Source organism: Eschscholzia californica, unplaced genomic scaffold (genome assembly GCF_041429995.1).
Source record: "Eschscholzia californica isolate CP2 unplaced genomic scaffold, dmEscCali1.0.p SCAF_5, whole genome shotgun sequence".
NCBI lineage: Eukaryota > Viridiplantae > Streptophyta > Magnoliopsida > Ranunculales > Papaveraceae > Eschscholzia > Eschscholzia californica.
This window is the reverse complement of record NW_028238472.1, coordinates 53,116,404-53,131,048: the sequence shown is the minus strand read 5'-3', so window position 1 is coordinate 53,131,048 and position 14,645 is coordinate 53,116,404. Positions and strand designations below refer to the sequence as shown.

General features: G+C 34.0%; 3 protein-coding genes across 3 annotated transcripts; 2 read left to right on the top strand and 1 right to left on the bottom strand.

Annotated features, from left to right (window-relative positions):
- The first annotated feature begins 2,756 nt into the window (after positions 1-2,756).
- LOC147540598 (profilin-4-like) lies at positions 2,757-5,943 on the top strand. The gene is made up of 3 exons (XM_086640939.1): positions 2,757-3,018; positions 4,452-4,589; positions 5,598-5,943. Exons 1-3 carry the CDS (start codon positions 2,896-2,898, stop codon positions 5,730-5,732), a joined length of 396 nt encoding a protein of 131 aa, XP_086497065.1. The 5' UTR covers positions 2,757-2,895; the 3' UTR covers positions 5,733-5,943.
- Positions 5,944-6,691: 748 nt separating this feature from the next.
- LOC147540597 (profilin-like) lies at positions 6,692-9,652 on the top strand. The gene is made up of 3 exons (XM_086640938.1): positions 6,692-7,246; positions 8,256-8,393; positions 9,309-9,652. Exons 1-3 carry the CDS (start codon positions 7,118-7,120, stop codon positions 9,441-9,443), a joined length of 402 nt encoding a protein of 133 aa, XP_086497064.1. The 5' UTR covers positions 6,692-7,117; the 3' UTR covers positions 9,444-9,652.
- A 2,033-nt stretch (positions 9,653-11,685) lies between these two features.
- On the bottom strand, positions 11,686-14,613 carry LOC147540596 (protein IQ-domain 26-like). The gene is made up of 4 exons (XM_086644064.1): positions 14,575-14,613; positions 13,692-14,137; positions 12,689-12,892; positions 11,686-12,391 (listed from the first exon to the last, which is right to left on the bottom strand). Exons 2-4 carry the CDS (start codon positions 14,133-14,135, stop codon positions 11,735-11,737), a joined length of 1,305 nt encoding a protein of 434 aa, XP_086500190.1. The 5' UTR covers positions 14,136-14,137; positions 14,575-14,613; the 3' UTR covers positions 11,686-11,734.
- Positions 14,614-14,645: the final 32 nt, after the last annotated feature.

Below are 14,645 nucleotides of genomic sequence, written 5' to 3'. Positions count from 1 at the left end.
TAACTAACCATGAAAGTTCAGATATTGTTATTGATAAAAGGGACTAGTTAGATTTTTTGCTTCAAATTTTATACATATTTAGCAAGTAAAATTTGCAAAATATTTTCCACTAAGTATGGGTCAAGATCTAGAAGACAAAATCAGGTAATAAAGGTTGGATTTTTGTCAAGTAATGACATAAGTAAGAGGTTAAGAGAACATATCAACACAAAGATCTTTGTCTATGTCACCACTTGCCAATTACAAATCTCTCTCTCTCTCTCTCTCACTAATTTAGAGAGAGAAAGAAGTGAGAGACTAGAGAGAGAGAGATGGGATGATGGAGAGACAAATAAACCACTTGCCTTCTTTTGCAAGGGTGTTTGTATCCTAATATTTCAAGTTTGGTGAAGATAGTGCCAGCATTAATATATCATGGGGTTGATTGGGCAGGGTCCAGCACTCCATGGCCCTAATCACCTAGCTAGCTAACATATACACACATATACATGTATGTCCATCTAAACAGTTGCTCCCAAGTTTCAATTAGGTCCTACCTTACCAACCAATAAATATCATGGAAAAATCAACTTTCTTTTCATTTTACCTTTTCCTTTTTAGCATGCATTTGTACTTTCATTATAGTCTATAGAACTCCTAACAAAAGAATTCACCAAAACAAGATAATGTATCACTCGACAGTTTTCATTCAGAGTCGTGTATATGAATTTTAGAACAACAGATTACAATCCTATAATGTCTTTTTTTTTTTGGAATTACAATCTTATAATGTCACTACTGCTATATGTTAAATAGTTCTCTTCTATAATATTTTAAAGAAAAAAATGGTTGAAGTGCACCGACCAACCTAATAAAAATAATAGAATGCCTAATAGCATCTTAATCAATACAAAATAAATTAACTCAAGTAATAGAAGTTGTTTAAATTTAGCTATACATACTTAACACAATTTGTAATGATCAGGCCGAAATCTTATTAATCTACAAAACTCATGACCGAGAAAACAATTAAAAAAAAAGCATTTAAATATGTTGTTATTGGTTGAGTTACTCCAGTGTGGAACTAGGTGTGAAGCTAATAGTTTAACAGAAAATTAAAGCTTAAACGCCCTTTTATTTGGAAGAGTATAAGTGCATTTTATATGAAGAATTAGAGTTGGCTTCTTAAACTAAAAAATGTCCAAATGCATATCCCCCTAATACTTATGCTAATGATCCTATTACTTAAGCATTACACAAATACTAATATAAAACCCAACAATAAATAAATATAAATATTTAACTAGAAAAATATATATTCAACAACTCTGAAATAAAAATTGTAGTCACCACATTTACGGTCATCCATCAAAACAACAATTTTGATTCCAAAATCAACTTCATATATAACCTTGTTTGCTAATTTGCTTCTATGATTATAGTTTAGACTTTATATGCTTTTAATTGTTAAAATTATTTCATTTGTTGTAGCGGTCTAACTTGTCTCTAATGCCAACAACCGCTTTATCAGTTGATTGTGCATTTATGATTTATTCCACAAATCTGAAAGTCACATGTTAGATTTATAGTAGAAGTGAAATCGACCATTTATTGACTTGAACTAAAGAACATAAATAAAGCAAAACTAGGAGCGCACTTTCATGCCCCTGAGATGGCTTCAAGGGTCTTCAAATGGTTTTTAGGGTGTTTTCTGTTTTACTAATAACAACTAAAAAGTAAGGATCTCATAAGAAAAAAACTAAAAAGTAAGAGAAACTATCATACTTGACTTGGTGCATTGATTTGGACGAATTTTTAGTTATTTTTTATTCTGAAACACCGCGATTACATGAGTACAATTGACAAACATACATCATATATTAATTGAATTAGATACATCATAAATATTGAATATGGTTATAACTGACATAAATTCATCCTGAACACACGGATACATCCTAGAGCCCACAGAAACTGTCATAAAGACTGTTATTTATATCCTAATAAGACACAATCAATAAGTCATAGATTCTCACCTCCACACAATTTCAATTGTGTGACATCCAAATTTTCAGAGTAGATGCACAATTAACTGGGCAAATATTTGTCTATGACTAATGTATTTTGTTAATTGTTAAGTCTGCATAAAAGATATCACCGACCAACCATCATATTCATCACCATCACCCCCTTTTCGTCTCCATCACTTTTTATCTAAACAAATATCAGAAAAAAACCTTCTCTCATCAAGTATATGAATGTACCTTTTTTCTTATAAAGGTGGCGAGGGTGATGAAGAGGGAATGATACATAGTGGTGGTCGGTGAAGAAAAAAGTGACGATACGGTGGTTACAATGGTGGTGATGGTAGTGAAAATGAGAGAGAAAGAGAGAGAAACAAGTCGGCGAGAGTCCTCTCTCGCAACCATTGGTTTCAACTAATTCCTTAAAAATAAAATGTGGTATGTGTACTCGGAATGTTTGTGGGCTTTGGAAAGTACTTATGAATTTAGGTAGTGTACCTTTTATCATTTGTGGGCTTCACGAAAGGCCTCGTGAACCCATGATACTACCACATTGAAACCATAGATACTCGGCCCATTAACTTGCACAAGGCTGAATGGACAATGGAGTAAGCCCATTTCAGGCTTTAGATGTCTATGGACTGCCTCTAGACTTGGCGGACAACGCGGGTAGTGGATTGTCGGGTTTGGGTCATCTTCCGATTATCCTTGCCTTTTTCCTAGAACAAAGGCGGACGTGAATGTTACTTATTCAATCTGGTTGAATCAAATTTACATATCCGTGTATATATCCATCCACCTTTCTCTCTCTAAAAACCTCAAAAATTACCGGCGAAAGGAAAACGTTGAGTTAGAGAGAGAGAGAGAGAATATTCAGAAGAAGAAGTGAAAAATGTCGTGGCAAACTTACGTCGACGATCACCTTCTATGTGATATCGACGGTCAGCATCTCACCGCCGGTGCTATCATGGGCCACGACGGTAGTGTTTGGGCTCAGAGTGCCGCATTCCCTCAGGTTTCCATCTCTCTCGATCGATTGTATGATTAGTATTTTATGATATGTTTCGTTTCTGATCATCGCGATTGATTGATTTGATATGTTCTTGATGAATCGATTGATTTGTTCATATTATCAGTATAGTTGTGTTTTATGTTAAAGAAGTTTCGTGTCGCAATGGTTTTAGATCGATTTGTTAGGATTTAGATAATTTAGGGCAAGATTTTATGGCACTTAAGAAGAGTGTGTTTGGATTAATTCAAGATGAAGTTTTGAATGTAATACTTGCATACTCCTATTAGGAAGAAGCAAAGTGACTAGATTACATGAAGACAATTTATATATCATACAAATGACTTGGAATGCAGCGTGAATCTCATAATTGCAATAAACCCTAAACCCTAAATTGTGTTAAAGACACTCATAAACCCAAAATGTCATTATTATATAGTACTAAACTACTTTTTATTAATACCCTTTTATAACCCGAATCAATTAACAATGGATTTCCACCCCTACCACTAAGTATCGATCTTGCGACTCCAGGGTTGTCCAAGTGCATGCACTAACGTTGGAGTATGAGTCGATGTGTTGCTTTAGTAGTTATTAACTCTGCTGATTTCTCTTTTACATTTTTTATTGTTGGGATATCGTCATTTATTTGATATTGATTCTTTGGTTAAATTGGTTATACATGCTTTTGATGTGTATTCGATCATGTGTTTGAGGTGAGAGAAGGTTGAGGCATGATCCACAAAATGTTATGAAAGTATGGTTTTTGAGTTTTCCTTACATTTCCTAATGTAGCAGTCAAATTGAAAAATGATGTCTTGTTTGTAAATTATGTTGTAAGATGTCCGTGTTGGTGATGTTAACAAAAGGTCTAGATTGTGGTTTAAAATCATTAATATCTTAATTGAAGAGAGTGATGTTGCTTGCACTTTACAAGAGTTGACGTCAAGGAAGACCACTTGTTCAGATAGATTTTAAGCGAGTAAATCGAATTCCGGGAATGTATTTATGTTGCTGATTCCCTTGGGCTGCATTAATTATTAGTATTCATTTTGCGTGAAGCAAGAGTTCGTTTTTTTTTTGCTTATAGTAAGTAAAGAAATAGTAAGTGGGTTACAAGAAATTCGGTACCTGACTTCTTTTTAAATGGTATAGAGTAGTGATTATTTATGATATGAAGTTAACTCCTAGGACCAGTTCCAAGTTCAACATCAAAATTTTTCCAGAACTGACTTTGACAACCCTAATATGCTCCTATCCTGTTGCTGAAAAACTCAATTTATTTCCAATTGTACCGTTGCATTTACTAACGTACTCTGAACTTCATATTCGTCACTCTCAAAATATGTGAAACGCCAAAAAATCTCTGCTTTTATTATTATTATTTTTTAACTCGGAGGAGTCGATGATTGGATCTTATTTGTGTCTTGTGTATGCAGTTTAAGCCCGAAGAGATCAACAATATCATCAAAGATTTCGATGAGCCGGGAACCCTTGCTCCTACTGGTCTGTTCCTTGGAGGTACAAAGTACATGGTAATTCAAGGAGAACCTGGAGCTGTTATTCGTGGGAAGAAGGTAATGATTGGTCACTAGCTTTTTTGTACTGTTTTAGTTCTCCAACTTGAAATGCTAGGTTGAAATTTCTTATGTACTTTCCTGGTGTTAACTTGTTAAGCTCTTAATGTTATATTAACGTGCTATCCTATTATTCTGTTTAACAAATTAGTGGTAATTTTTGTCTTTCTAGCTTGAAATACATTCTGTCCATTAGGGTTTCATTACTTATCTGTGATTAAGTAATTTAACGCGTTTTTTAATTTTACGCAGCTAGAATACATTTAGTGACAGCATCTGAAATGCTTGATTGTAAATGAAGTGGTCAGATGCTGTTCATTACTATAAAAGTCCAAGTGGCTATTTAGTACCATGAGGCAAACCTAAATTTTACTATTGAAGCTTCTATGTGGGTTTAAGATAGCCTGGCTTGCTCACTTCCTATAATATTTTGGTCAATAATAACTATACCATGCTAGATCATATGGACCACAGAAGCACTGTACCATGTGATCATCATATGGACCACAAAACCGAGTAGAGCCGACTCAAACCATCAAACAGCACATTATGAGTCAACTTAAGGGCTTTATTTCTTCGCCTGATATGCTCTTGAATTTCGATTTCGAGATACAGTTAGGAACCCCACATGTTAGTTTTCATTCGGTGGAGTATCATCAATTGTAAATCTAAAGTCCAAAGAGGCTTTGAGTTCTTTACTTTTGCTCTTTATTGAGTTGTATGATTGGATTCTAGACTCCATAACTTTTGCTTTAGCTTTTTAGCCAACCTGTTTGATAATTAACAATGACACTATATCAGAAAACAGAATCCTAGAACGAGTTCCATCGAGCCCACTACTTCATACAACCAGCTCTACTGGTTGACCTTTCAAGTACTATAACTTATTTTGAGCACATGAATCTAATCTAATTATAAGATACATCAATTATCTTGTCTGCTAACATATAAACCATGAATGAACTCAAAATATAATACTCGGTAAAATAATTATGATATTTTGAGCAGGGAGCGGGTGGAATCACAGTGAAGAAGACAGGAATGGCTCTAATTTTTGGCATCTACGAAGAGCCGATGACACCAGGACAGTGCAATATGGTTGTAGAGAGGTTGGGTGATTACCTTGTCGAGCAGGGAATGTAATAATGTTATTTTCTTGTTTCCATCATCTCCTCCATTTTTTTTACAGTTTCTCCCTAGATTTTGTCTTTCGGTTGGTCTGATCTGGTTTTCATCATCTTTTCGTAAATTAATGGCGCCATGAACTGGCAGTGAGGAGGGTCTTGCAGAAAATAATAAACTTGCGAGGACAAAATTTTGAACAGGTGAAAATATGAATCTTTATGGTTTTTCAGTTTTTACTTCTGCTGCCAAAAAAAACTATTCATACAATTGGAAACCTTTAAATACGGAAGACGACACTACTAGAATCTATTGTATGATTGATGTGAGTTTTGTTGTATCCATAGAAAAAATGTCAATTAGAGCATCTTTACCTTTGGTGCCAGAAAGTCAGATGATCCTTCTAAATTTATTTGATAGGAGTTGTTTTAGAGAGAATGAGTATTTTTCTTTCCAGTTGCTATCTTTTTTTTTTTTTTTGTTGAAGTTTATAAGAACAAACATGATTTAAAGATAGAAAATGGGTATCAAGCCTACTAAAGGCACAAAAAATGTGGTAAAATGAGAGTTGTCTTATGGATACCTCTCATTGAGCCAAGGGTAACAAATCCGATTTAAGAATCTACAGAGAACCAGCTTATATTTCAGTTACAAAACCCAAAGTCGCGCAAATCCTTTGGAAAAAAGAGCACTGCGCTTATATGACTTATATGATAGTGACCCAAATTGTTCGAAAGTTTAATATGGGCTTATGAATGTCTGTCTTTGGCTAATTTGATTGGATGAGTAGATAAACAATTGGACGAGTAAATAAACAATTGGTTCTCCACAAAAAAAATCTCAAGAAAAAAGGAGATAAACAATCTGCTCTTCTCATTGTAGTAATACATGTTTTTTACTTATCACTTAAACCTAATTTCACTTACCATACACTCACATTTTAGACATATATATACCTACTCTAGCCTTATATCACCTTCGTCCACAACCATCACCATGTTTTCTTCTGTCTTTTTATTTTTATCTTCACCTTCATTTCCAACATCACTTATATATTTATATATTGGCGATCTCCATAAAGTAGTGATCTTTGTTCTTTACTAACAGATCCCTTCGTCTCAAAAGAGTGTCGATAAATTTCATTTTTATTCATTTGTGAAAGTGCGATGAATTTAACTTAGTTAAAAAAAAGTGCGATGAATTTAACTTGTTAAAAATAGAAATAATAGGTCTTTCCACTTAAACAAGAGGATATAAACGTAATTTCGACTAAGAAAAAATGCTTATAAAATGAAATTCTTCTGTCTCCACCATACTCGTGATTCACTATTTTGTTTCTCACACTAAACAATTCATTCTTTCATTCCTCCACTGAAGAAAGAAGAAGAAGAAATCAATAAAAAAAAATGTCGTGGCAATCTTACGTTGATGATCATCTTATGTGTGATATTGAAGGCCTTGGCCAACACCTCACTTCTGCTGCTATCCTCGGCCATGATGGAAGTGTTTGGGCTCAGAGCCCTAATTTCCCTGTGGTATAATCTTCTTTTCTCTCTCAGATCTGATCTTATTTTAATCATGGGTCTGATTTATTATTGATTTTGAGTCATGGGTTTCTAAGATTTTGTTGAATCTAATAAGAATTTCTTCCTAATTTGATTGAATCTTTTTTTATTGGGATCGAAAGATGAATATAAGGGTTTTGATTGAGATCAATTTGGATTAATGATTGAGATCAGTTTGGATTGATTAGGATCAAATTTTTAGTTAAGGGTATGATTTATTATTTGTTTTGATTAATGGGTTCTTAAGATTTTGTTGAATCTGATAAGCTAATTTTGATAAGCTAATTTGAATCTTTTATTGGGGATTGAAAGATGAATTTAAGAGTTTTGACTGAGATCAGTTTGGATTAATTAAGATCAAATTTTTAGTTGTGGGTATGATTTTTTATTTGTTTTGATTAATGGGTTCTTAAGTTTTTGTTGAATCTGATAAGAATGTGTTCCTGGTTTGAATCTTTTATTGGATTGAAAGATGAATTTAAGAGTTTTGATTGAGATCAGTTTGGATTAATTAAGATCAAATTTTTAGTTGTGGGTATGATTTTTTATTTGTTTTGATTAATGGGTTCTTAAGATTATGTTGAATCTGATTAGGATTTGTTCCTAATTTGAATCTTTTATTGGGATTGAAGATGAGTTTAATAGTTTTGATTGAGATCAGTTTGGATTAATTAGGATGAATTCTAATATGGGTATGTTCCATTTTAGATAATTCAAGATCAATAATGTATATTTTGACTAGATCAATTAGATCAGCTAGGGTTTCTTACTTTTGTTTCCCCATTACTAATTTGATTTGTCACTAACCCACCATTAATCTTGTTTGATAAAAAAAATCATTTTTGTTATCCATATATTGTTGGATCATATATCTAAAACAACAAAAAAGTAATTGTCTTCTGACCCATGCCATTTAGCTTAATTGTGATTTATGTATTAGTACTAGTTTTTGATTACCTAGTTGTTGTTTGTTTTGTAGCTTAAGCCCGAGGAGGTAACTGGGATTATGCGTGATTTTGACGAACCCGGATCCCTTGCTCCAACTGGCTTGCACCTTGCTGGAACAAAGTATATGGTGATTCAAGGCGAGCCGGGTGCTGTCATTCGAGGAAAGAAGGTGATAATTTACCTACATTTTTTTCAATTGAATAATTCTCTAGTTAATCGCGATTAGCATAGGGGAATTTATGATAGAAACTTATAATTTTTAACATCAATTTGCAAATCTAAAGACCATAGAATCATAAGACGTCTAGAGTTTTCCAATTCGATGTTTGAACCCCGTGAAGAAGGTGGCTTCAATCTCTGAATGAATTAGTGCTCTCATTCCATCCGTTTCGTCTTAAAAGCGATTATCGGTATTTGGTAATTAATGAAATGAACTTGTTTGAACGAAGTGTTAATGATAATTGGTAATTATTGAACCTAATTTTTTTTTCTCTCTTTATAGAAGCATGCGATATAAGCTATTCTTTAGATATGAAGTTTCTATTCACGTAATCTTATAAATGACGTACGAAATTGAGACCTCAATCTAAATGTTTCTGAATCTGAAAACCTATTACATTATCAAAGAGTGATGTCTTATGCTATTATATTGAATGAAGGAGTTATCGGCATAAGCACTTGTCCTCGTACGTCTAAGATAATTAGAAACTTGCTAGCTAGAACCTGTAAAAGCAGCAACCCCACATTCGGAGAATACACCAACTTTTTCCATTTCTAGAAAATCGGGCTGTCTTAACTAATCTCGGTATGAGAGTAAATACCTTCTGAGGTCTCAGTTTGGCATCTTATATCATCCGGGTAGAGATAAGCCGCGGAAGGTTTTACTAATAGGTAAGACACTAAGTCGACGGCTTTATCGGGATTGAGTCATGTTCTTGCTCACTCCCTTCCCCTAAATTATTTCTTGAATGTTTTTTGTTCGTCTGTAGTTCTTACCTGCTAATATTCAACTTTATCTATTCATTCATCATTCATGGAAGAAGCTGTGAATCTTACCCCAACCATATTATGATTTTCTTTACAGGGTTCGGGTGGTGTCACAATCAAGAAAACAGGTCAATCTCTGATTTTTGGCCTCTATGAAGAACCCGTTACTCCCGGACAATGCAACATGGTTGTTGAAAGGATTGGTGATTATCTCATCGAACAGGGCATGTAAGCTGCATTTGGCGGATCGTTAATTATTTATCCATGATTCTTTTTTTATGGGTTCTTCATTAAGCAGCTTGAATCTCTATCTCTCTTATTCTACTTGGCTATCTGTTTTTCTGCCATGGATAGTGTTTTTTTCACAGTAAAAATAATTTGTTTGAGGAAGTTCTTGTGTTGAAACAAATTAATATATTGGTGAACTTGGAAGTTTTATCAGATTTTGTTGTTGATTATGGTTTTGAGTTGATGATCTTTGTTTCTGTTTGGATTTGTCTGTAAAATTCAAGTGAATTGAGTATCTTGATATGTTCATTAGTTTATCTTATCATATATACTGGAGTTCTCCATCATTTTGTTTGGGTCGGGCCTGGGCTTGATCTTGGGTTTGGGCTTGATATTAGGATTGATCTTAGGTTTTGTCTTGGGCTTCGACTTAGGTTTAGTCTTAGTCTTGGGTTTTTCTCATCTTACTCTTCCATTTTATTGTTCATTAATCCTGGTGTAGTGGTTGGACACCTACTCCGCATGAAGGAGGTCCCAGGTTCGAAGTGTAAATCCAGAATTTATTGAGCTTGGATATAAATAAATTAATCTATCTCGCTGGGTTTTAGGTTTGTTAGGTTGGGATTTTAAGCTCTTTAGGATGGTCTCCAAGGGGCTTAGATGGGGCAGTTATTGATGGAGGCCATCATCATGGGCCTCACGTTCAAGTCATTGGGCCTCGCGGTCGAGTCCATTAGGGTTAGATTTAAGAATTTCAGGTTTAGAAGTTTCTATGCTTGAGTATCTTTGATATTTAGGAATCATAGTTTGAGTCTATCTAGAAGTGTCTTAGTTCCTATAAAAGGAAGGTCTTGGTCATTCAGATCAATCGAGTTTATTATTAATTAGGTTTATCGTTTTGTTCTTTACTTTATCAGTTTATTTACGTATTTTATCAGTTTATTTACGTATTTTATCATTGTTATAATGGTGGATTCCATTATTTTTACGCTTCCGCAACAATCTACATCAGTTATGGTGCATATCCAATTCACTAATATTTGCAATATCTTTTGATGATGTATCAATGCCTTTGATTACTATTATAGTCGATTTCCAAAAAAAGTTCCTGAAGTGTAAAGGGCTGGTTTTAAGCGTATTTTGCTCTTATATTACCTTACATTTTTCAAAATAAATAATTATGTATGAATCTTCTAAACTTGTGTTATTTTCGGCCGTTACATCTCTTTAAGGTGTTTTTTTCCTTTCTTGTATGTTACATTTGAAATTATTTTGAGGAAAAAGTTATGATATCTACCCTTTTTCGTTTAAGACAAGAAAATCGGTTATTCAGCGTGTCTGAAATTTCCACTCCAACAAATAGTTTTGGATTCTGAGGGAATGATCAATGACTAATCTTGATTGAAACAAAACATATACTACTCTGTTTGGCTTAATTAATGCCTATGCTTAATCAATGATTAATGACTAATCTTGATTAAACCATCTCTAGTTATACCATATCATATAGGAGTAGTAGAATGCAGACAAACCTTGGTCTCTCGTAAGGATGCCAAGAAGCCCTAACAAGGTTCAAGTCTGCTTACTCTTGCCCTGATCTCAAGCTTAGTTTTTATTGAAAATACAATCTCTATTTTCACCTAGTGGAAAAAATGTTTGTAAGGGACATATTTTATAACTTGAGTAATGGGTCATTTTTTCAACCCATATTAGAGGAGAGAACAAACATGGAATTGAGTTGAATATTGTCAAAAGGACCTAACCTTATCCCACATTCTTAGAACCTAGGCAAGTCATGGGAAAAACAATTTCCTTTCTATTTAACATGTGCTAAAAGAATAAGAAGACAATGATGATGATGATGATGATGTGAGTTGTGAAATGATGGGATGAGGTTATGTCCATATTTAGAATTACCATAACTGCCCTAGTGCAACTATCATCCATCAATGTCTAATCATAATCATTGTTGATTTGAAATATTTCAAACCTCACCCCTAATATCCTCAAATTTCTATAACATTTTGTTGTCTTTGGATCATTGTGGATATTTATTTTTTACTTTTGGACTAGGTAACTTTACTTTGAATCATTGTGGATATTTATTTTTTATTTTTGGATGTTTTAGTTTTCTAATAAATACTGAATTTAACCCACAAAATAATGCGGAATGCGCAAAATCTACGCTCATACTAGACTCCATCCAAAGGTAAGGGTTTCGACGTGGGATGAAATGACAAAAGAGAGAAGAAGAAAAAAAAGACGAAACTTTATTATTTATTTTTCGGACTTTCATTACCATCTAGTATGCAAATAATCTCTTTCAGCTTCACAAACCATCTCACATGACCCATCAGCAATTTCACCCATTACACTCTTCTTGGAATCCAAATGCTCTTGAGACTGAGAAAAAGATTTTCTCATCTTAATACAACTTAAACTAGCCCTTGATTCCACAAATTCATTCAATAAAATTTTCTTTCTCCCATGGACAAGAGTTGATCCTTCTGTTCTCTGTTTTGGAGCACTACATGATCTTACTTTTGCCTTGTATGATTGAGTATTTGCCATATAATTTGGGGAATTTGAGTATAAACTATCAGCACAAACACTTTTTGATTGTAAATTTGATGAATCAAAATTTACAAATCTTGGAGTATTTTGTGCTGTTGAGAATTTGTATTCGTTTCCCATGAAACTCCAATCGAATTCCGAGTAGTTTCTACAGTTAGGAATTGATAGATGAGATGGAGTTTTATATAGACTTGGAGATTCACAATTTTCCCACATTGATGAACTTGTTCTTTGTGATCTTGATTTGGGTTTGTAAGTATCAATTTCAACGATTTTCGGGCTTTCGTTGAAGTTGTTCATCGATGTTTCAATCGACGATGATAATCTCCAACTGCGAGTTGATGAAGTGTACCCACTTCTCGGCTCATCAAGTCTCTCCTGAAAAATGTGAGGAAATGACTAAGTCAGAGAGATAAGAGAGTCCAGCGGTTGGAGTGGTCAAGAACTTTGTTTATGACCTAAAGGTCAAGGATTCGAGGCACTCTGGGTTGGGATGAGACTCCTTAAAATTTATTTTCACTTAGACCAAAAAAAGACACAAAGAGACCCTCTGCTAGAGTGGTCAAGAACTTGGTTCATGACCTCAAAGTCAAGGGTTTGAGGCGTTTTGGGTTCCGACTCCCTTGAAAATTTTGCCGCGTATACCAAAAACCACATAGAGAAAGATAGACTTACAATGGATTGATGGGATCGAAATTCGGGTTGAAGGAGATGATCTTTGCGAGAAAATTTACTTCGTTGCGATCGAATAGTAGCTTGAGCTCTAATTAGAGCTTCCATACTGTGAAGAGTTGCAGTAGTTTGTTTTCTAACAAGATAACCTCTAAATAGAGCTTGGATTTTGACTAATCCTTTTAAAGCTCTAAGAGCTTTCTTTGCCTAAACAAAGAAAAACCCAAATCAGATTCATTAATCAAAAACTAAACAAGATTGAGAAACTTCTAAGTTCGGTTTGAGAATAGCAATTGAATTTGAAGAAGAATATTTACTCAAAGACCTAATTTAGATAACAATCCCTAAACATTAATACAAAAAGTAGAAAAAGGAAGAATCCAAGTTGTCAATCAAAGAAAATAACAAGAAACAAACAAGAGTTTGAATTCAAAATTTATTCATTAAAAAGAAAGACAAGTAAAACCAAGTTGTCTCACTTCTTTATAAAATTTAAGAGAGATAGGTAGAGAATGTAACAACCCGAATCTTAACAGTAATCGGTATTATCTCTCCTTTTGAGCCTCAGACTCAAGCCAGAAAGATACAGCGTTTTGTTCTTGACGAAAATTCCACAAGCCTATAAGCTTGGGTCTAGATGTCAAAAACTGAACAATATTATCTCTGTTGTTGACACTTAGGCCCAAGCGCTTACACTTGGCGAAAGGCTCCACGAACCTATGGTTTGGTTCAGGATGTTAAACATCAAATCATGTAAAGCCCCAAGTCATAACAGTAACCGATATCATCTCTCATTTTGACATTTGGGTCCAAGCCAAATAGGTACGAACTTTTGCTCGTGATGGAGGTTCTAGTGACGAAGGTTCTAGGGGCCTATGGGATTGGGCCTGAGTGTCAAAAACAGAACAATATCGACGATCGAGAGAAGACAATCATAAGTTAATCATCAAATCATAGCAAAATTAAACCTTTTTTAATGAGAAAAAAAAAATCAAAACCCACTTACCAAAAATCCTCTAAAAACAGTTTGAATCTTAATAACAGCAGCCAATCTTCTTTCTCTAAAATCTCCATTAAAAATGGTTGTTCTCCTTCCATGGTTGCTAGTAAGTCTAACAACAGCAACAGCAGCTTGAGCAGCAACAATAGCAGCATCAGCAACAGCAGCAGTAGCTGCTGCAACAGCAATTGCTTTCTTACTCTGTTCATTCTCACTATAAAATGATCTTAACCAATTTGCTTCATCATCTTGTAAATTCACCACCGGAATTGTACCTGAAATTCGACTCGTATCGCCCGAATCTCTTCTACCCTTTGTAAAGCTCCATCTTTTCTTCTTCTCAATCTGATTCTGATCATACCCAATATTGGAATTTTTCTCTCTCTGTTCTATAATCTCTTTCTTTGTTGATCCAAATAAACTCTTAAACCACCTTCTTGCTCTTCCCATTCCTATAGAGATTATTAAAGAGATACCCAAGTTACTTTAGAGAGATGAAATGAAGAAGAAGAAGATGTATAAGTGATTCTCTCACTAAAAAGCAATGATCTTTGAGGAATACAAGGGAGAAAGAGAAATGGGTATGAAAGAAATTGAGATTTTTTGAATGGAAAAGATCTGTTAAACCCTAATTAAAAAACTTCAATACAAGACAAAAAGAACTCACAGAAACATAAAAAAAAAAAAAAAACTCCATTAAGTAATATAATCACAGAGACAGTATGAGTTAGAGAGAGAGAGAGGGAAGACTAATCCACTATCTCTCAAATTCAAAAAAAGGTTGAATTTTTCTTCCTCCAATAAAAATTAGAAAGAATTCTGTTTCTCTCTCTCTCTCTCTAACTTTGTGGAGCTATGTGTTGTTATAAAGAAAAGAGAAAAGGAATACCTATTAAGTTGAGTAGTTGATTAAACTCTCTATTTTTAATCACTTGAATCTTTTCTTATGGTTCTAATCCT